The sequence below is a fragment of the Mirounga leonina genome, unplaced genomic scaffold (genome assembly GCF_011800145.1).
Source record: "Mirounga leonina isolate KUSES-001 unplaced genomic scaffold, KU_Mleo_1.0 Mir_268, whole genome shotgun sequence".
Taxonomy (NCBI): domain Eukaryota; kingdom Metazoa; phylum Chordata; class Mammalia; order Carnivora; family Phocidae; genus Mirounga; species Mirounga leonina.
This window is the reverse complement of record NW_023270649.1, coordinates 9,379,933-9,400,389: the sequence shown is the minus strand read 5'-3', so window position 1 is coordinate 9,400,389 and position 20,457 is coordinate 9,379,933. Positions and strand designations below refer to the sequence as shown.

The following is a 20,457-nucleotide window of genomic DNA, read 5'->3' as shown; positions in this document are numbered from 1 at the left end:
TTTGCGCCTCAGAAGCTACAAGTGGTCCCCAGCGTTCCTAGGGTCAAGGGCTCAATCTTCAGCAGAGGTGACTGGCGGTGTGTCCCATGCCAACTGCTCCTGAATACGGGCACCCAAAGCTCCAAGGAGGGATGTGCCCCCACGGCCTGTCTCGTCCATCTGCTCACTTTAGCAGGTGCGGAAGAGGCGGCGGACAAATCGAACCTTATCCCCACCCCCATTTTAAAATTCAGCCAGATGTACGACCTGTTTCTGCCATTCATCCTGGTTAGGAGGAGAAGATGGAAGTACATAAAAAGCATGTTTGGGGGGAGGGGGCAGCCTCCCCACAAGGAAGGGCGTGTGTCCTTGTTACGCTTTTAGTTTCCCGGGAGCCTGGGGACCGACATGCCCAGGTTCTCAGGTCACCATCCCCCGCCCCCCCTCCCCAACGTGCTCTATACTTTCTGTTTACATTTAAGAGACCATCTAGCTCTAGGAGTGTCCAGAGCTGGAAACAGATGTGAGGATGGGGCCAGGAGACCCTGACGCAGGAACAGGGCTATGATCACACTCGATGTGAGGATGGGGCCAGGAGACCCTGACGCAGGAACAGGGCTATGATCACGCTCATCCCCTCTCTCCTCTAGAGACGGCAGACGCCTGCTTTGCCTTTTCTCAGCTATAACACTTGCCCTGCCGAATGTCCCCCCACCCCACCTGGCTTGGATCCCACAAAGACTTGGATCCCAAGTCTTGCTGAGGCACAGGATGCGTCTGAGGAAGAAGGACACAACCTCGCAAGTCCAGGGGGCAAAGGAGCTGGGGGCCAAGCCTTGACAGTGGAGTGGGATTCATGTGGACAGTCGAGAGTCCCTTCCGGGGTAGAGCCCACCAGAGGCGGGTCAGCCGAGCAGCAAGACATTCAGGGCTTTGGAGAGGACCTGGCAGTCATGCGCTCCTGGTAGCCTGAGTTAGTAGCTCTAGTCGTAGAGAAGTCCACAGAGGGCCCTCTGAAGGTTCAAAGAGTGACTACCCAAGATTACAAAGAATTTAAGATGAAAACCATCTGTCGATGTGCTTTTGGTTGTTTCCTACAACAAAGCCTGTACATAACCTCATTGTCAAAATATGCTGTGGTTTCTGAGATGCATTATTTTCAGTTTCCCTTCCTCTTAATCCATTTCACAAGATGTTTAAGCTGTCTTCAAGTGCTTTATGGTTTATAAATCACCAAAAGCGATTCAACCTTATGTGTTGATGTGTTTTAATCGAAGAAGCTTTATGATGGCCAAGAGCCAAGTTTTATGGCATCTTTGTTTTCACTGAAGAAGAAGAAAGGCATCTATTAAGTACAATAAAGCTTTACAGACGTTGTCAAATAGTTGGTTCTAGCAGCTTATGTCTTTATTCATTCGAGAGACTGATTTGGGAATTTGTAATCCTTACTGATCACAAGTCCTTTGGAAAGAATGCATATACTGTGTATTTACAACTATACTTAAAGTCAAACCTTTGGCATTTCATACATACATAGTTATCTCCCAACGAATGCTCTAAGATTTGAACCCACGCACACTGTTTTCCAAAGGGCACGGACGCCTCTCTCTGTAGATAATCAGTCTCATGAAATAAAGCCAAGCGACTGGATTTCAAATGTTGAACTCCTGTGACTTTAGACCCAGTTGGAAGTAGGTGCGTCTTCAGTATGTCTTGGTCCTTTCTGTTGCTGCCTTTGAGTAGGAAAGTTGGCGTTCAAGACTGAAGCCTTCTGAGCGTTGAGGTCTGTAAACCTCGGTTTCTCCTCTCCCTTCCTCCTCCCTGCAATGTAAAGGAGTCCATATCATTGTCATCCCTGGCCGATAACTGTAAATAAATAAATGTTCCTGGGGTCCTCCTGCAGAGTTTACTATCAAAACCATCTAATGTTGACAGATCAAGTTGGCAGATAATTACAGATACACCATAGTAGTTAGCAAAGCAGTCTGAAAGAACCATTGCATGAGACAATGTTACTTTGGACACAGAACTTTGCAACGCAGATAAAAATATTTGTTTGAGTCCGCTCAGGCTGCTGCATAAGGAAACATCATAAACCGGGTGACGTGAACAACACACACTTATTTCTCACAGTTCTGAAGGACAGAAATCCTGGCTCAGAGTACCAGCGCTGTCTGGTTCTGGGGAGGACCCTCTTCCGAGCTGCGGGCTGTTGACCTCTCTTTGTATCCTCACACGGGCACGGTGGGAACACAGCAAGCTAGGTCTCTGCTGTCTTCTTATAAGGCACTGACCCCATTCCTGAGGGCCCCACCGTCATGACCTGATCACTTCCCAAAGGCCCACCTCCTGAAACCATCACACTGGGGGGTTAGGATTTCAGCATCTGAATTTGGGAGGGAACAGTCAGTCCATAGCAATATTTAAGCAGGTAAATTATCATCAAAGGGAAAGAGCCTCACTTTGTATAAAGGCAGATCACTTTAATTTTTTCCGTGTGTAAGTGCACTATGTCCATCAGTGGTATAGATGTTTTTCACTATTTCCACACGGAACCCTGCAACAGGCTCAACGGCGAAGAGAGAGTGGCACCTAGGCAACGACCCATCGGGAGCCAACTCTCAGTCTACACAGAAGGGGGCGCTGGGTGATACAGAAGCCATCGGTTAAGGAGTTGACTGTTTTCATTTCACTAACTCTGGTACATTGTAATGTCATAGACGCAGACCCTGAGCATCTCTTACCCTATTTCTAGACACGCCAGTACTTGTTATGGGTAGAAGTGCAATTCTTCTCAGTATTTCGAGATTGTGTGTATATTTCATAATCACAAGAGAGTTATGGGAGAATCAGAGCCTCGTGTCCTCTCCTTGCCGGTCTTCTCCCAATAGTATCTATCCAGGAACAGAAAGGAGAGGCTCAAGTGCAAATGGAGTCACAGAGAGATAAGAAAAGATGACTCGGTGCATTATACAAAGTCCATTGTTCCAATTTCTTTGTCACTGTGACTCTCCTCTCTGATACGGACCATCCCGGTCTTAAGAGAATTGGAAAACACCCTTCTAGTGAGCCATTTATTGGAAAATCTAGGCAGCCAACCTTCTCCTGGGTAAGTTAGGCAGTCCCATTTTGCAAAGAAGGGCTAGACCGTCTCTTTGAACACCTGACTATAGGTCACATGATTGTCTGTGGCCAGGGCATTTTTCAGACACTGCCAGAAGTACGGGTGAGCCTGTGGGTTTGTTGGCCACTCAAGGACAGAGCTCTTACAGAGCCTTTTCCGGAGCTGGAGGAACTTGGATTTCTGAAGGGGCTTCTCAAGGAATATCAAGATAATGACGTCCAATTTTTCATCCATGAGCCTCTGATGGGACAAGTAAAATGCTATCTTAAAGTTCTCAGTCTTTGCGTACTTGTTTGTCATCACAAACACTGTCTTTTTGCTAAGCTGTATGCTCTGGGAAAGGTTTTCCAAAACTGGCTGCCCTGGTAACCAATCCCTTTCCTCAAGACATAAATTAAAATGTTTCTCTCTCGGGTCTTCCAACTTGGCCACCAGCTCATCCAAAACCCACTCTGTCACCGCGGGATCTTTACTGTCATACACAACAAAAGCATCATAGCAAGAATCCAGGGATGTCAGACGCCGATACCCCTTTATTTTGGCCTTACAGAAATGGTAGCTATACCACACATCCCAGAAGTAGAGGTGGTTTGCTGTTGTAATCACCATTAGAGAAAGAGCCACCGATAGGGAAAGTGAGAACAGAATCAGATTAGTCAGATCTAACTCACAGGTATACAGATCCAGAGAGACTACACTCTGGCCCTTGTGGGCTCCTGGCCCCACACAAGTCACATCCGTGGCCAAGTAAGGAATGATCACCTCTGTATGGTTAACCCACCAGACAAACCACACAGCATCACAGGTGCACAGAAACTGATTGTGATGCAAAAGTAACATCTCCAGATTGTTGAGGACATTTTCTGGAAAGCTAGTCTTTTGGATAATCTGGATTTTATTTGAGCTGAGGTCCAGATACCGCAACTGGAAAGCATCTTGTAGAAAATACTTTGTCAGATGCCTGATTTGATTATACTTAAGAATCAGTTTCTTGAGGCTTCTGGAACAGTTGTATAATCTGTCAGGGACAGTTTTCAGCTTGTTGTAGCTGAGGTCTAAAGTTTCTAGACTCTTCAGATACTGGAGTCTTTCCCAGGTGAAGGATGTGAGCCCATTTTTGACCAAGGAGAGAGTCTTTAGATTCGGAGGCATGCCATCAAAAACTTCAGAAGGCAAGAAAGTCAGGGAATTTTCAGAGATGTCTAATTCCTCTAGGTTCAGCAGATTCTTGAAGAATTTTAAGTATCTGTTATCACCATCTCTCCATAAAACATCCAAATGATTTCCTCTGAATTCCAGAATTCTAAGAGACTCGCTCTCCATGGTCCTGCTGGTGGAGGTAGCGATGTCATTGTAGTTCATCATCAGTTTCTTCAGAACTTTTAGGTTCTTGGTAAAGTTTAACATGTGAGTAATTCCTTCTGATTGAAAGTAATGGCTGTTACTGCTAATATCTAGAACTTCCAGGTTGCGTAGCTCCTCAAATGCTGTTGAGTAGAGTAAATCAAGCCGGTTGTTCGAGAAGTCCAAGTATTTCAAGTCCACTAAAGGCTGGAATTCACTGCCATTGAGAGTTTGGCCAATGGTATTTCCTGACAAATTTAGGCATTTGAGGAAAGAAAGATGCCGAAAATCAGAGGACCTGATAAAAAATATATTGTTTCTACTTAGGTCCAAGGTCTGCCCGTACCTGTAACAATCTTTATTAAAAGGCAAGAAAGAAGGAGTCTCTTTGTTTTTGAACCTGCAACTCCTTGCGTACTCGTCGTATCTGAAATAATGTAATGTTTCGAGGACCTGAGGTGCATGACCTTCTACAGAAGTTCTGGTGCTAGAGCAGAAGCCAACTTCGCTTGAATCTCCTGAGGGTGATATTTTATTCATTGAAAGATCTATGACTTTCAATGTTTTGAATTGTTCAAATAGGCTGAGGTCTGCAATTTTTATGAAGTTAGTGCCAAGATCAAGAACTTCAAGATTGGAAAGGCTCTGTAATGGGGATAGATTATGGCTGCTCAGCTCCTTAAAAACGTATCCTTTGATCCGCAACACTTTCAGATTTTTCAGTGAAGAAAATGCATTTGACAGATTCAGAGCTGCACGATAGACTTGAAGTTCGTAATTGAAAGACAGATCCAACTGGACAAGGTCGTGAAGAAGATACAAAAATTTGGCATCCCCAATTTCTCTGGCCAAGAAGTTTTGGGAAAGATCTAGCTCCTTCAGTTTTTTAACGTTTTTAAACCATCTTTGGGGCACATGCTGAAGAGAGTTACTGTGCAGACGTAACACTTGTAATTCTGTCAGTGCATCGAAAGCCGATGGGTGGATCTGTAGGGGAGAATTATTTTCACAGGGCGTACAAGGAAATGGAACATTGTAACAACGAGGGCAATTTCCACTTAGGTCAAGAAGTTGAAGTTGATGGAGGTTATTAAAGTCCTCTTCTTGGATTTTTGCAATGGCGTTGTTATAAAGATAGAGTTCTATTAAAGTAGATGGCAAAGTAGTAGGGACATATGTGATATTGTTATCTTTTAGGGAGAGCAATTTTAGATTTTTCAGACTTAGGAAAGCATCTTTTTCGATGAAAAACGAAATGTTACAAGGGTTGCGAAAATAGCAGTTTTGGCCCAAGTAGAGCTTTTCTATATTGGTCAGTTCTGTTAGGTTATTTTTCATGATAGAAAAGATACTGTTGGCCTCAAGGCTCAGCAGCTGCAGGTTGGGAGGAAGACCCTCAGGTATTTCTAGAAGCTGGTTTCCATCCAGATAAAGGGATTTCAAATAAGTGAGTCTACTAAAGCTTCTGGGTTTAATCTGTGGCCTCCTGGTGCACAGATGGTCTTTGGGCCCTAGTCGAACAGGTATACAGTTGCATCTGAAATCGATCTCGACCAAATAGTCCAGCTGGTGGAAGGAGGCTGGAGAGATGCTGGGTATGTGGTTAATGGTGAGGGTGAGGTTGGTGGCATTGGTGGGAATACCTCCAGGGATTTCTGTCAAATGCTTGTCGGTGCAGTCCACAATCACATGGGCCTTTGGAGCATCCAGACTGACATCACAGGGCAGAGTTTTAGGAAACCATCTAGCTCCAAGGAGTTTGGAAATTAGGATTATGTTTAAAAAGATAAGGAACTGTCTCTTCAATGTCCACATTGGAAACACCTGAAAGCATAAGAAAGACCAAATCATCATCATTCAAAGTCATTCTAGAACATACCAAGAATCAGATTTGAAATTTCCCATCTGCTGCCTCTCTTGTGCTACAGTTTAAAGTAAACCACCCAGGGGCGCCTGGGTGGCTCAGTTGGTTAAGCAACTGCCTTCAGCTCAGGTCATGATCCTGGAGTCCCAGGATCGAGTCCCGCATCGGGCTCCCTGTTCGGCAGGGAGTCTGCTTCTCCCTCTGACCCTCCTCCCTCTCATGCTCTCTGTCTCTCATTCTCTCTCTCTCAAATAAATAAATAAAATCTTTAAAAAAAAAATAAACAACCCAGGTCTTATTCTCAATTGCCTAAATGGCATCTCCCCACCCCCCATGACTGTACTTGCCCTACTACGGAGGTTCATAATAATCGAGTTACACATTTAGCTTTTAGCATGTTAGCTTTTCGATTCCATAGCTTTGAAGGTGGTAGAAGCAGCATTTTCCTATTCACTGTTATTTAAAATAGTACAATGAAGGAGCTATCAACTAGCTGCCAAAGTCTGAAATTTGTGGATGAAGGAATATTAAAACAAAAATATATTGGGAAGAATGACACATTAAGACTTTAGTGCAGGGCACCCGGGCGGCTCAGTCGGTTGAGCGTCAGCCTTCAGCTCAGGTCGTGATCCCAGGGTCCTGGGATGGAGCTCCACATCAGGCTCCGTCTTCAGCGGAGAGCCTGCTTCTCCCTCTACCTCTGCCCCTCCCCCTGCTTGTGCACTCTCTCTCTCTCAAATAAATAAAATCTTAAAAAAAAAAAAAAGACTTTAGTGCAGTTACTGTTTGCTTGCTAATAAGCCTGCTCTGGTACATATTACAAGAGGCTTTCACAATATTCAAGACTCTTAATATTCTTTTTTTTTAAAGATTTTTAAAAAATTTATTGAGAGGGAGAATGATAGAGAGAGAGCATGAGAGGGGGGAGAGTCAGAGGGAGAAGGAGACTCCCTGCTGAGCAGGGAGCCCGATGTGGGACTCGATGTGGGGACTCGATCCCGGGACTCCACGATCATGACCTGAGCCGAAGGCAGTCACTTGAACAACTGAGCCACCCAGGCGCCCCGATCCTCTTAATATTCTAAGTAGAAAAATTAAGAGATCCATTATCCCCATTTTATAGTTGAAGACCGAGCTCAGCAATAGTAGCTGATTTGCCCCAGGACACTCAACTCCCATTTTAGTGCTGCCATTCTATGAGCTTGTTTTCCTCTTGGATTGTTTTTGGAAATCCAAGATGATTTGGGGATGAACATTTCCCCTACACATTGGCTTTACATTACGTAAATTTGGAAAGGAGAGAGCAGAGAGTCAGGGCATTGCCTCAGTGAGTCCTGATTGATCAGGACTTATGGGAGTGAAAAGGAAGGGGGACCTAGTAATACTTATGCTAAGACTATAGGCAGAAAACCAAGACTCTCTCAGGCAAACTGGGACATATGGAAACCTACCCATAATGGTGGTTCTTGGGCAACCAGGTTTAGCATGAGAGACAATGGGACCCTGGGGAGAAAGACCTTAAAAGGTGGTATGGGGAGTACTGAAGAGCTTTGCTAGTCACCATATTAACTTGAACTGGCCCTGCCTTAGAGGGTGGTTTAACCAGGGACTTGCCCTCAAGTTTCAGGATTTCTATCAATATTTTACTCCAGAACACTGGTTTCAGTTTAACTGGTGTTAACCCATGGAATGATCTAGCCTGTGTCTCTACAACAGGCTTCTAAATCAATTAATGTTTTTGTCATCCCAATTGACTGAATCAGCCAATTGTGTTGATATCTAATAAACCAAATGCCTACTTTCCTTAATTCCTCTAATAAATAAATAAGCAAATTTTCCCTCAGCTTTTTTTTCCTCTAATGCAAGATGTTTCAGAAGGATCTCGAGTGCTTCTTCATACATCTTTATGTGCCTAAAGTTTGTTGAGGTTAGAAGTGCAACACTGTCTTTTTTTTTTTTTCTCTTTCACCACCTTGTCTTCTCCTCATCATCAAAACCATTCACTGAGTCCAGTTGACATTCTTCATTGACCTTCTTGACATCCTCCTTGCTTCGCCATTTTAGCTGACACAATTTCAGCTGAGATGATCCCACCCTTGGTCCACTGTAAAACCTCATCCTTGTCCTCAGGCTCTCACTCTTCGAATCCACCCTAACCATTAAGCTTCCCAAACATTAATCGGATGACATTACTCTAAAGTCTTTAAAATTTTAGATTTTTTTTCTTCTTTTTTACAGAATGAGCCCTAACTTTTTATCATGGCATCCAAAGTCTTCCATACTTTGTCCCCTATCTACTTGTCCAGGCTTCCCTGATACACTGCCCCTACCAGTTTCTCTAGTCACTAACCCAAGCCCAGTTTGTAGCTCCCTTACTTGCAAATCCTTTCACCTGGACTACTCTTTTCTGCCATTTCCACCCAGCAGAATTCTAGTCATCCTTTAAGGCTTTACCTCCCAAACTAGAGCATTCAGATCCCTGGGAAGATATGGCACTAGGCCAGGGTGTACAGGAGGCCCTTAGATAAATATGGCCTATCTCCCTTGAGCATGAATTTTACTCAAGGATTTAGGAGAAAAAGGGGCGCCGGGGTGGCTCAGTTGGTTAGGCGTCTGCCTTCGGCTCAGGTCATGGTCCCAGGGTCCTGGGATCGGGCCCCGCATCGGGCTCCCTGCTCAGCGGGAAGCGTGTTTCTCCCTCTCCCACTCTCCCTGCTTGTGTTCCCTCTCTCGCTGTGTCTCTCTCTGTCAAATAAATTAATTAAAAAAAAAAAAGATTTAAGAGAAATGTTCATCACTCAGGGAAGAGGGGTTGAGCCAAGATGGAAAAAGGAGAGAAGTAGAGTGAGCTATTTTTATGGTCCCTGATTATAGGATCCCAGACCCTGGACCCCATCTCCAGCTATGCTTTTGTCAGAAGACATGATGGGTTCATGAACCCCAGTATCAGAAGGTAATAAGTAATGCTGCTAAGGGCGTTACTGTGGACCTGGGAGGTGTGCTGTATTCCAAAAGGGGCCAAAATAAATAAAGGACAAATTGTGAACCAGGTGCCCTCTTCTGATCCCACTCCCACGAACCTTGATGAGCTCCTGGGAAGAACTGGGAGGATCCCTGAATTAGCAGAGGTAAAAACACGTAGTGACAGCAATCACCACACCGAGTTTCCAGAATATACCTAGTTTAAGTATTTCTATGATGGGGGGAAGTAGATGCTCTAAGATGAAGGCAGTTCAATTATAGAAAAAATAACAGCGGTGTGTTAGTAAATGTTTAACAACCGGCTGTCCTCCCCCAACCCACATCTCTGATTCGCGAAGTCCTGATTTATAGCATCTGCCAGTTCCCATAGCGTGAGCTGCCACTGTGATGTCACCGAATGCGGAGGTGGGGAGAGATGTGCAGAACTGCTCTGGCAAGCCTATAGGAGCGGGTCCAGCAAACCCTGCCCGTTAACACACCTGCGACAATGACTGTGAAATTTCTAGCCTCTACATATGGACATAGTATGAACTAGAAGGAAAAATTAATCAGAAAGTCTTTTTTTCTCCCTTATTTCTAAACTTTGTCTGGCACCTGTCCACCTTTCCCCTTGTCTACTAGCACCTTCTTCCTGCCATTAGCCATTAGGTCTTACCTGGACTACCGCAAGAGACTCCTAACTGGTCCACCCAATTCTCCTTCTCCTCTACAATTCATTCTTCAAATGGCATGAGAATAGTCTTTATAAACATGAATCACACCAACTGCAATGACTCCCTATTACACTTTGAATCTTTATTATTGCTTATATCATGCATGTTCTGACTCAAGCCTAGTTCCATGACCTTGAACCATCTTTCTCCTACTCTGACCACATGCCAGACATCTGGCTTGTTTTCTGTTCTGCATTTGAGCCAGTCTTAGCACTTGCTGTTCCCTCTTCCTGAAATTATCTTTCTCCTCCTCTTCCCGTAGCCAGGTCATTCTCATCCCTTAGGTGTCTGCACAAATAACACACATTCGGACAGACCTTCTCTGGCCAACTCATCCAATACCCTCCCATGTAATACTAATGATCGTGACAGTAGCATTTGTTAACTTAGGTATCGCTTACTATATTCTGAGCATCATTTGCAGTGTTTAAATATATTAACTCATTTAATCCTCTTAATAACCACATGTGAGTGGTACTACAGATCCTCAAACCTTACCCAAAACCTTTGGGGCTAGATGTGTTTTGGAACTAAGAATTTTTCAGATCTTAGAAGGTAATATGATATATGTACCCACATATTATATAATATCCTTACTGAGGCCCAGGGCAGCATCCCATAATCAAACACACAAAAATTTGTGCAGTGAAACAAAGAACTCTCCACACTAAGTGAGGAGAGAAGGGAGAGAGGGAAATCAAGAAAAGCAAGCAAGCGAGCACGCAAGCACCCAAGCAAGAAAAGAACTAGCTTGTTCAGTTCAGATCAAGATTCACCTCCTCTGAAAGACAAAGCTTTCAGGTTGGGGATTTTGGAACTGTGGACCTCTATTATTAATTTCCATTTTACAGATGAGTCCACTGAGGTACAGAGAGGTATATGTACTCTGTACTAGATCACCCTGCTTTATTTCCTTCATGGCCCTTAGCACCATCAGAAATTATCTTGCCAGTAGTTTATGTGCTTATGACTTGTGTGCTTATTTGTTTAATATCTATCCTGCATGAGAAGATAAGCTCTGAGAGAGCCGGGCTTTGTGTGTCCTTGTGTAAAACAATGCCTGGCAGTTAATTCGTGTTGCATTATGTTTGCTAAATACATGAATAGAAGAATGAATGCGTGCATGAATGAAATAAAGCAAAATACTTCCAACAAATTTCTCCTTGGAGTCGATTGCTTTAGGCTACAGCCCCGGACTTGCCGAGAGATAACATTCTGTCTCATCTATTTGCCCGAGGATTCCTTGGGGAGAAAGGTTTCAGGAGCTCTTGTTTTCTACTGCCCAGTTCGAACCCGTCTTCTTCAAGACACTCTCTGGGATCAACCCAGACAGAAGTAGTCACTCCCTCTTCTCATCTTCTACTGCCCTGATTATACATGAGGTTGTGAAACACCACTCCGGACTGAGGGTTAGAAGAAATGGCTCCCAGTCCTGGCTTGGTACCCCACTACCCATGTCCCCTTGTGAAGCAGCCACTGTGCTCAGCAGAAGAGCCCCCTCCAAGAGAATGGCAGACATGGAAACAACAATACAAGACACACCAAGGGCCCAGACAACTGCCCAGGACCAAGACAGTGGACCTGGACCAGAAAATTCCCCAACAATTCCTTAACGAGGAATTGCACCGAAAACTGGTGAGAAAAAATTTATAAAAAAATATAACAGAATTCCACTGACATATTCATTCTTTCATTTGACAAATATTTATTGAATACCTACTAGGGGCAGTAAACACACAGCCTCTGCCCTTAAAGAGTTCAAAACACAGCAGAGGAGAGAAAAAAATATGGATTTAAACTAAAAACGTGGAAAGACCATTAGTTCTTTCCAGACAAGATGCTGACACTTGTGTATGTGGAGCTTAATTGTATGTTGTTCTTATTCCACATGGTATTTTCTGACACTTTAGTTATTTTTATCATCCTCATCGAAGCTAGAGATTGTTAAATATCTCCCCATATCTTTGTCCCCTTTCTTTCATCTCATAGTGATAGAGTCTCCATTAATAGTTGGACATGCACCACTCTGAAAAAGAGTCTATATCCCAGACTCCCTTGCAGCTAAGCATGGCCTTGTGACTAAGTTAACACCAATGTGATGTGAGAGGAAGCGAGATGTGCAATTTCTGGGATATGTCCTTAAATGGTGGGGCTGTTCCCCTTCTTCCTGTCTACTTCCATCCAGCTTCTTGTAATATGGGTGTGGTAGCCACCTATCTTGAATTTTGCAAATGAGGAAAATGTGCTAGGGATGATGAAGCAACAAGGTAGATGAGCCAGAGCACCCAGATCCTTGCATGATCTCATAGAGCAGAGTATAAAATAATGGCTCAGAACTGCTGACCTCCAGGAGTTTATGAGAAATCATAAAGTTGTTATACTAAGCCAGGGTTAATTGGACTTTCTTTTTTTTTTTTTTTTAAGATTTTTTATTTATTTATTTGAGAGAGAGAGAATGAGAGAGAGCACATGAGAGGGGGGAGGGTCAGAGGGAGAAGCAGACTCCCCGCCGAGCAGGGAGCCTGATGCGGGACTCGATCCAGGGACTCCAGGATCATGACCTGAGCCGAAGGCAGTCGCTTAACCAACTGAGCCACCCAGGCGCCCTGGACTTTCTATTGTACAAATGCAAACCTACTTTTAGCCAGTGTAGAATTTAGAACTTGGAAGTAAATTGCTGCTCGTGAGAGAACCAAAAATATGTGACGTTGATGTTATTAGGCCATGGGCAAGACAGATTCAGACATCGGAGGCTGGAAAGCTAGCAACCCATGTCACACCATAGCAAAGCACCTGATACAACTATCACCTACGCCATCTTGGAAGGCAGAACACGCATCAACTGTGACTTTTGTTTTGTTTTCCCAGTTTTATGGAGATACAATTAACATATAACATCGTATTGGTTTAAGGTGTTCAACCTAATGATTTGATAAACGCATACATGGTAAAATGATCACAAGTCTAGTTAACAGCCATCACCTCACATTGTTACAACTGTTTTTGTTGCGGTGAGAACTTTTAAGATCTACTCCCTTAGCAACCTTCAAATACACAATATTGTTAACTAGTCACCATGCTGCACAGGACAGCCTCAGAATGCCAACTGTGACTTGTGACTTTACTCTTAGGGCAAATGGTTTGGCAAGACTGGGAACGACGATGTCTGTTGAGGGCTTCTGACTGTTTTTAGCAGTATTAGGAGAGGCATGAGCCGTGGCTTAAGTCAGCCATCTGCAAGCAGGGATGGAAGGAAGTGCAGCTCTACCAAGTGAGGTTTTGTCTGCCTGCAGCCAGAACTCTAAAGTTGATTAAGATTTCCTTAATCTGGGGCCTTGCAGGGCTGAAAAAGCCTCCTGCTTTACCCCAAAGGAAAGCAGATGAATGGACAGAGTCAATAGCAGCCTTAAGAGAACATAAGTGTGTGCTCACATGCATTTTTCAAGCATTTTCCATTAAGTATTTTCCAGCAGACAATGGAAGCCAGTCTAGCGCAAAGAATCTGATTAGGAATGCTGCCTTGCCCTTGACTCATACAGCCTCTGGGGAGTTGATTACACTGAGACTGAGGAACATTGACAGAATACAGAATCTTTACACTTAAAATGGTCTGGAGCTGCTCTAATATGATAGCCACCTGTCACATGTGGCTATTTAAATTTAAATTAATTAAAATTAAATGCAATTTTAAAATTTGGTTTCTCAGTTACACTAACCATACCTCAGGTGCTCAAGAGCCGCAGTAGGCACTAGGCTAGTGTCCGAGCATGCAGATACATTGTAGAAAGTTCTATTAGAGAACACTGGTCTAGACCAAGGGATGGCAAACTTTTTCTGTGAAGAGCTAGAGAGTAAATATTTTAGGCAAAATTGAGACTATTATGTGGGTATGTAAATTACCATTTAGAATGTAACTCATTAAAGTTGTAAAAACCATCCTTAGCTCATGAACCATATAAACACAGGTGGCTAGACAGATTTGGCCCACAGGCAGTAGTTTGCAAACCCCTGGTCTAGACAAAATCTTAGGCTGTATTAAACTTGCGCATAGAATTAACTCTAAGCAAATTCAACCTAAGACTGCCAAGATGAGAAGAAATTATATTGCCTACAAAGCCTGTAAGTCTGTTCACATGTCGTCAGTTTCAACCAATAGCCTTTAGCAAATGATTTCATCATCACTGTGATTCTAAGAAATATGTTTGTTTGCAATGAGGTGAGTGAAATGCAGAGCCTACAGAACCGGACCAAGGTAAGACTCAAGCAATCCAGACACGGAGCTTGCACTCTTGGCTGCTCTGTTATACCACCTTTCTAGAAGGCTCCATGTCAACACACCATTCCTCCCTCTGGGTGCTTAACGACCTTAGGTCCAGAACCTTGCTTGCCTTTACACGCACTCTATCATTACGATGCCTGCCACAGAGTGAGCATGAGATCAATATCTGCTGAATAAATCAAGGCTTTGAACTTTCTTAAAATCCCATGGAAGACACATATTGAATGATCATAAATAGTAAAGTATTCCAAAGGTCAGATTGTTGGCAAGGAAGTGAGGAGACACCAGGAGGGCTTGGGACCTCTAAAAGGAAGGGGTAAAGTGGGAAAAGTGCCACAGAAGGAAAGGGGACAGTGTCAGAGGAAGGCCATGGGAAGTGAAACTGCAGAAGGTCCCCTACTTGATCCTTTGTCTCTCCTGGGAACAGGCATACCCTATGCTCCATAGTTGAGCCCCAGCCCAGCTGGCCCTTGTGATGCTCTATGGCAGGCGGCAGGTCTCCTGCCACTGCACCAGGAGCCTGGAACTCAGAGGTACCAACGAGTTCGCATTCTACGATTGGTGCCAAAGGGAAAAATAACTGCAACAAAAAGTTGGGTTCTTTTTTTTTTTTTTTTAAGATTTTATTTATTTGACAGAGAGAGACACAGTGAGAGAGGGAACACAAGCAGGGGGAGTGGGAGAGGGAAAAGCAGGCTTCCCGCGGAGCAGGGAGCTGGATGCGGGGCTCGATCCCAGGACCCTGGGATCATGACCTGAGCCGAAGGCAGACGCTTAACGACTGAGCCACCCAAGTGCCCCGAGAGGTTGGGTTCTGATCAAGCAAAGGAGGAAAGAAAAATGGACTCAATGAACAAAACCTTTCTAAATTTTTTAAAGAGAAATAATACCTTTTGAGGCTTCCAAATTTAAAAGATATTCTCGAGAAGATGACTGAAAAATATGAAGTTTTGGGGCACCTGCGTGGCTCAGTCGGTCGAGTGTCTGACACTTGGTTTCGGCTCAGGTCATGATCTCAGGGTCGTGAGATCGAGCCCCGCATCGGGCTCCACATTCAACGCAGAGTCTGCTGGAGATTCCCTCCCTCTCCTTCCCCCTCTGCTCCTCCCCCTGCTCGTTCTCTCTCTCGCTCTCTCTAAAATAAATAAATAAATAAAGTCTTAGAAAGATGTGAAGTTTTCTTTTATTCCTTAAGTGTGGAAATGTCCCCTTTCAGACCACTGGGAACTACCTGCTTCGGACTAAAGTGGGGACCTTAGCTTCAACTAATGGTAATGTAAGAGTTCACTTGATGCCAAAGGGGTGCCTGGCTGGCTCAGTCGGTAGAGCATCTAATTCTTGATCTTGGGGTTGAGGTTGAGACCCATGTTGGGTGTAGGGATTACTTAAAATATATGAATAAATAAAAGTCTTTAGAAAGAGTTCACTCGGTGTTGAGCCAGACCTATTTTTTCATCTGATACAAAGAATCCACATTATTTTGTTTTGCTTGTTTTGGCAACAACTGCCTAAAGACACGCACCCTTCAGTAATTTGATTTGTAAAGTGACAGAAGACACCATGACATGAGCTCAGCTTTGGCTGTGAATCACAGCTAATTACACAGGCAAATACACTGGGTAAACTTGGAGGCTCAATTAGCGAGCTAAATATGGTTAAAATGGGAATGTTTGACTGTGTACGCACAGGTGTTCTCCTCTCTCAGTAAATCACCTTTTTGCTAAAATGGAAAATGTAGAATTCACATTGAGCAGTCATCAGTCATTTTTGTTTTTTCATAACGGCTGCCTTTTATCATGTGCTTATGACATGTCAGATGCTAAAGAAGACACAGTATTGATATTACTGAGCCCTGACAGTGAAACTGAAAGGACATATAAATATTCCCATTTCACTGATGAAGAGGTAGCGACCAGAGAGGCAACTGAACTAAGAGCCCAACTCCATGCTGACCAATCCTCTTCAAGTTACCTCATATAGTTATAGCAAATGCACTTGGCATGTTTGCCTATGTCTTGGTTTATTTCCATTTCAGTTCAAGGAATCTGAGCATTGTAGTGTTTCCATATTGTGCTATTTAGAGCTTTTCTTAAAGATTTTATTTATTAGAGAGAGAGAGAATGAGCAGGGTAGAGGGGCAGAGGGAGGGAGAAAGAGAGAGAGAGAGAAAGTAGACTCCCTGCTGAGCAGGGAGCCCCACAGGGAGCTTGATCCCAGGATCCTGAGATCATGATCTGAGCCAAAGGCAGCCGCTTAACCAACTGAGCCACCCAGGCGCCCCTAGACTTTTTTTTTTTAAAGATTGATTGATTGATTGATTTGAGAGAGTGCAAGAACATGTGATATCCTCTATTCCTTGAGTTGTTTTTTTTTTTCATAAAGCCATGTGTTGCTTTTATCTTAAAAACATTTTAAACATTACAGAGCAAGTAATAAAACCTTAGCATAACAATGTGGAAGGAAATGGTGAAAAATGAACATTTCAACAAGTACTGATTGATAACCTGCTACATGCCAGGTACCACTTCTAAGTGTTGGGTCATATCAGTGAACCAAACAGAAGAGATTCCTCCTGTTCCTAAAGCTTATTTTCTCTAAATAATAAACTGAAAAATATAGAACTATAATAATCATATCGATGTCAGGTGATAAGGGTTAGAAAGAAAACGCAGGGCAGAGTGAAGGGGTTCAGGCATGTGAGGCGGGCTTGTGACCATAAATGGGGTGGTTTGGGTGGACATCACTGAGAAGTAGACATTTGAGCAAAGATCTCAAGGGAAGGAGGAAGTTGACCATGCAGCTCTATCCAGGGGAAAAGCATTCCAGGCAGAGGGACAAGACTCATGCAAAGGAGAAAAACATGCTGGAATATTCACAAAGATGGTAACAAGACTGGTGTGCCTGGAACAAGGGGAGGAGAAGGACAGGAGATGAAGTCAAAGGGGGGGGCCCCCAGCCCTGCATCACACATGCCGGGCCCTGCCAACCATTCCAAGGAAGGATGGTGGTTTTTACTGAGTGGAATGCTAAAGAGTGACACAGCCTGACCTACATTTTAGAAGACTCATGCTGGTTGCTGTGTTGAGAAGAGACAATGAGGGGCAAAGGTGGAAGGACAGAGGCCAGTCAAGAGGCCATTGCAGGATTTCAAGCAACAGACCCAGCTGGCGAGGGTGCAGGTGACGAGAACTTGCCAGATACTGGATATATTTTGAAGGTGAAGCCAAATAAAATAGGACTTGAAAGTTCTTGGAAGAACGAGGGATTGGAAACAGCAGACAGGGGCACCTGGGTGGCTCAGTCGTTAAGCATCTGCCTTCGGCTCAGGTCATGATCCCAGGGTCCTGGGATCGAGCCCTGCGTCGGGCTCCCTGTTCCACGGGAAGCCTGCTTCTCCTTCTCCCTCTCCCCCTGCTTGTGTTCCCTCTTTCGCTGTGTCTCTCTGTGTCAAATAAATAAACAAAATCTTTAAAAAAAAAAAAAAAAAAAGGAAAGAAAGAAACAGCAAACATTTCTGGGAAATTTCCTACAAAGGGGAACAAAGACACTGGCAGGCGTTCACAGGGCCAGTAGGGTCAAAAGGTTTTATTTTAGGAGGAGAGAAAGAACAGCATGTTATAATGCTGGTGAGAACGGAAAAAAAACCTACCAAAAAGCATTCATGATGATGATGAGGATGAGGATGACGATGACAATGTAAAGGACAGAAAATGGAATGTGGATCCGGAGCAGGAGAGCAGGGAGGAGACCTAGTGCACCAGCAGGGAGACCGGCTCAGCTAGGAGCAGAAAAATCCCATGCTTGGTGTTAAGAGTCTGCACATTTTTTTTTTTTTTAAGATTTTATTTATTTATTTGAGAGAGAGAATGAGAGAGAGAGAGCATGAGAGGGGGGAGGGTCAGAGGGAGAAGCAGACTCCCTGCCGAGCAGGGAGCCCGATGCGGGACTCGATCCTGGGACTCCAGGATCATGACCCGAGCCGAAGGCAGTCGCTTAACGACTGAGCCACCCAGGCGCCCCGCGCTTGTTCTCTCTTGAGCTCTCTGTCTCCCCGCTTTCTTTAGAGCCCTGAGCCACCAGCCTCGGTAGAGGCCTGGCCACGCTAGAGCCGCAGGGCGCCGGAGACACCCGAGCAGCCCCGGCTCGGCCGAGCTCCCGGCCCCACCACACCCGTGAGGGAGGCAGTTTTCAGCGGAGCCCGGCCCCAGGGAACTGACTGCCAGGGCCTGAGACACCGAGCACCAGAGCCGCCTCCCGGAGCCCAGCTGAGCCTCGAACCCAGGACACGTAAGAGCATAGGATTGCTGTTGTTGTAAGCGCAGGCACTCCGGGGCCACCTGTGAGGCGTGCAGGCCCGGCGTGTGGGCACAGAAGGCCGGGGAGGCGCACAAGGAGAAGGGGGCCCGTGGGGGTCCTCGGCCCGTGGCTGCAGCGTGCTCAGGGGAGCAGGAAGTGAGGAGAGGGCAGGGGTGGAAGAGAGGGGAGAAGGGGGAGAGGGCCCTCCTGGAGGGGGCCACACGAAGAAATCTGTGATTACCGGTGACAACAAGGAACGCCACCCCCCCAAGCCCCTCACCTTTCTGTAGGTAATTTGCCTTCCCCTTGGGCTCTTTCTCGCACAGGCTCTGCAGAGCTACACTCTGCTTCGAGTTCGGTCCTCTCAGCCGCATCCCTCACGGAGGGAAATGCATCTTGAGATGGGGATACTGGTGGCCTAGGAACAATGACCGCCATGCTCACCGCCATTCCTTTATCCAGCCAACGGCTCAGGAGGCCAACAGACGGGGCGCCCCTGGGGCTACCGTGTGCCAGGCTTCAGGGGGCCACAGCTCCGGGCAAGATCACACAGCACACAAAAAGCCAAGTCCCGAGTTGAAAAGGGTATTGGAGTATGTCTTTCTGGTGGCGGGCACCGCTTCAGGCAAGCTTGGGAAGCAAGGGGTCTCACCTCACGGTGGGGATCCCGCGAATGGCTGGGCTGGGTTGCACCAGAGGTGAGGCCCGGCTGGAAAGGAATCACAAAGGGCCACGGAAGAGGCTAGGAGTCGGGGAGCAATTGCTGGAAACCCGTGAATTTGGATTTGCTCACCTTTTGCCACGTTGATATTGAAACTGTGCCCCGTGGGGTTAATGAGGTTGAAACTACCAGAAGGCTGAAAGCTTGTTTTTCAGCCAACCCTTTTCCCCTCAAGGTCAACCGATGTGGTTCCAGCCTGTAGGCATGTAGTACTTAGGCCGTTGGCTAAGTACCACGCAGCCCGAAGCCCACCTTGACGGTGGACGACAAAGCTCCCGTTTCTGAATATTCATCTTAACCATAAATAAAAGGAACCCAGTCCCATCTGCTCAGGGGCTTTGGAAGTGACTCCCCAAGGTCTCCTTATTTGCTTCAAATAAACTTTCCTGTGCGGGACCACCCCACTTGATGTGCTCTCTATCTGGAACTCTCTGAGGGAACTCCCATCCACTCAGCAGGACCCCAAATTGTTTGATAATGAGGTAGGGATGTGGACATCACCCTAGGGGCTAACCAAGCCCTGGGAATAAGGAAGTCACTTAACCTTGGTGAATCACTTTACCTCAAGAGCCTCTGATTTCCTTCTTTTTCTATTTGCTTTATAGACTGAGACTCCACTTGGAATTTCCCTAATAAATTTATGACAAAATAGCACCCCCTTTTTTTTGCAAATTCAGAAGATTTCTAATTATAGGCTAATCTCTGTAAAGTGTAATTACCACAAATGTCAAAGTCTCATTATATAACCAAAAAAAAAAAAAGTATAAGGATACAACCGACTTACTCTAAAAATAGAGACTTTTCATCATTTATTTCCTACCATTTTAGCCCAACAGACCTAGTTTTCAAAATAAAAGAATGAAATGATATAAAGTAGTCGCTCTATAAATTAGCAACTCGACAGCTATTACGCATCACAACAGGCACCAAAGACCAGAAGATATTAAATCTCATTTGACCTTGGGCGCCTGGGTGGCTCAGTTGGTTAAGGGACTACTTTCAGCTCAGGTCATGATCCTGGAGTCCCGGGATCGAGTCCCGCATCGGGCTCCCTACTCGGCAGGGAGTCTGCTTCTCCCTCTGACCCTCCTCCCTCTCATGCTCTCTGTCTCTCATTCTCTCTCTCTCAAATAAATAAATAAAATCTTTAAAAAT

General features: G+C 45.0%; 1 protein-coding gene across 1 annotated transcript in view; it reads right to left on the bottom strand.

The window, feature by feature from the left end:
* Positions 1-1,368: 1,368 nt before the first annotated feature.
* TLR7 (toll like receptor 7) overlaps positions 1,369-20,457 on the bottom strand; it is a 24,149-nt gene continuing 5,060 nt past the window's right edge. Inside the window, exon 4 of the mRNA XM_035029709.1 lies at positions 1,369-6,271. Within this exon, the coding sequence (XP_034885600.1) occupies positions 3,122-6,271 (3,150 nt within the window). The 3' untranslated portion in view covers positions 1,369-3,121. The remainder of the gene's footprint in view (positions 6,272-20,457) is intronic.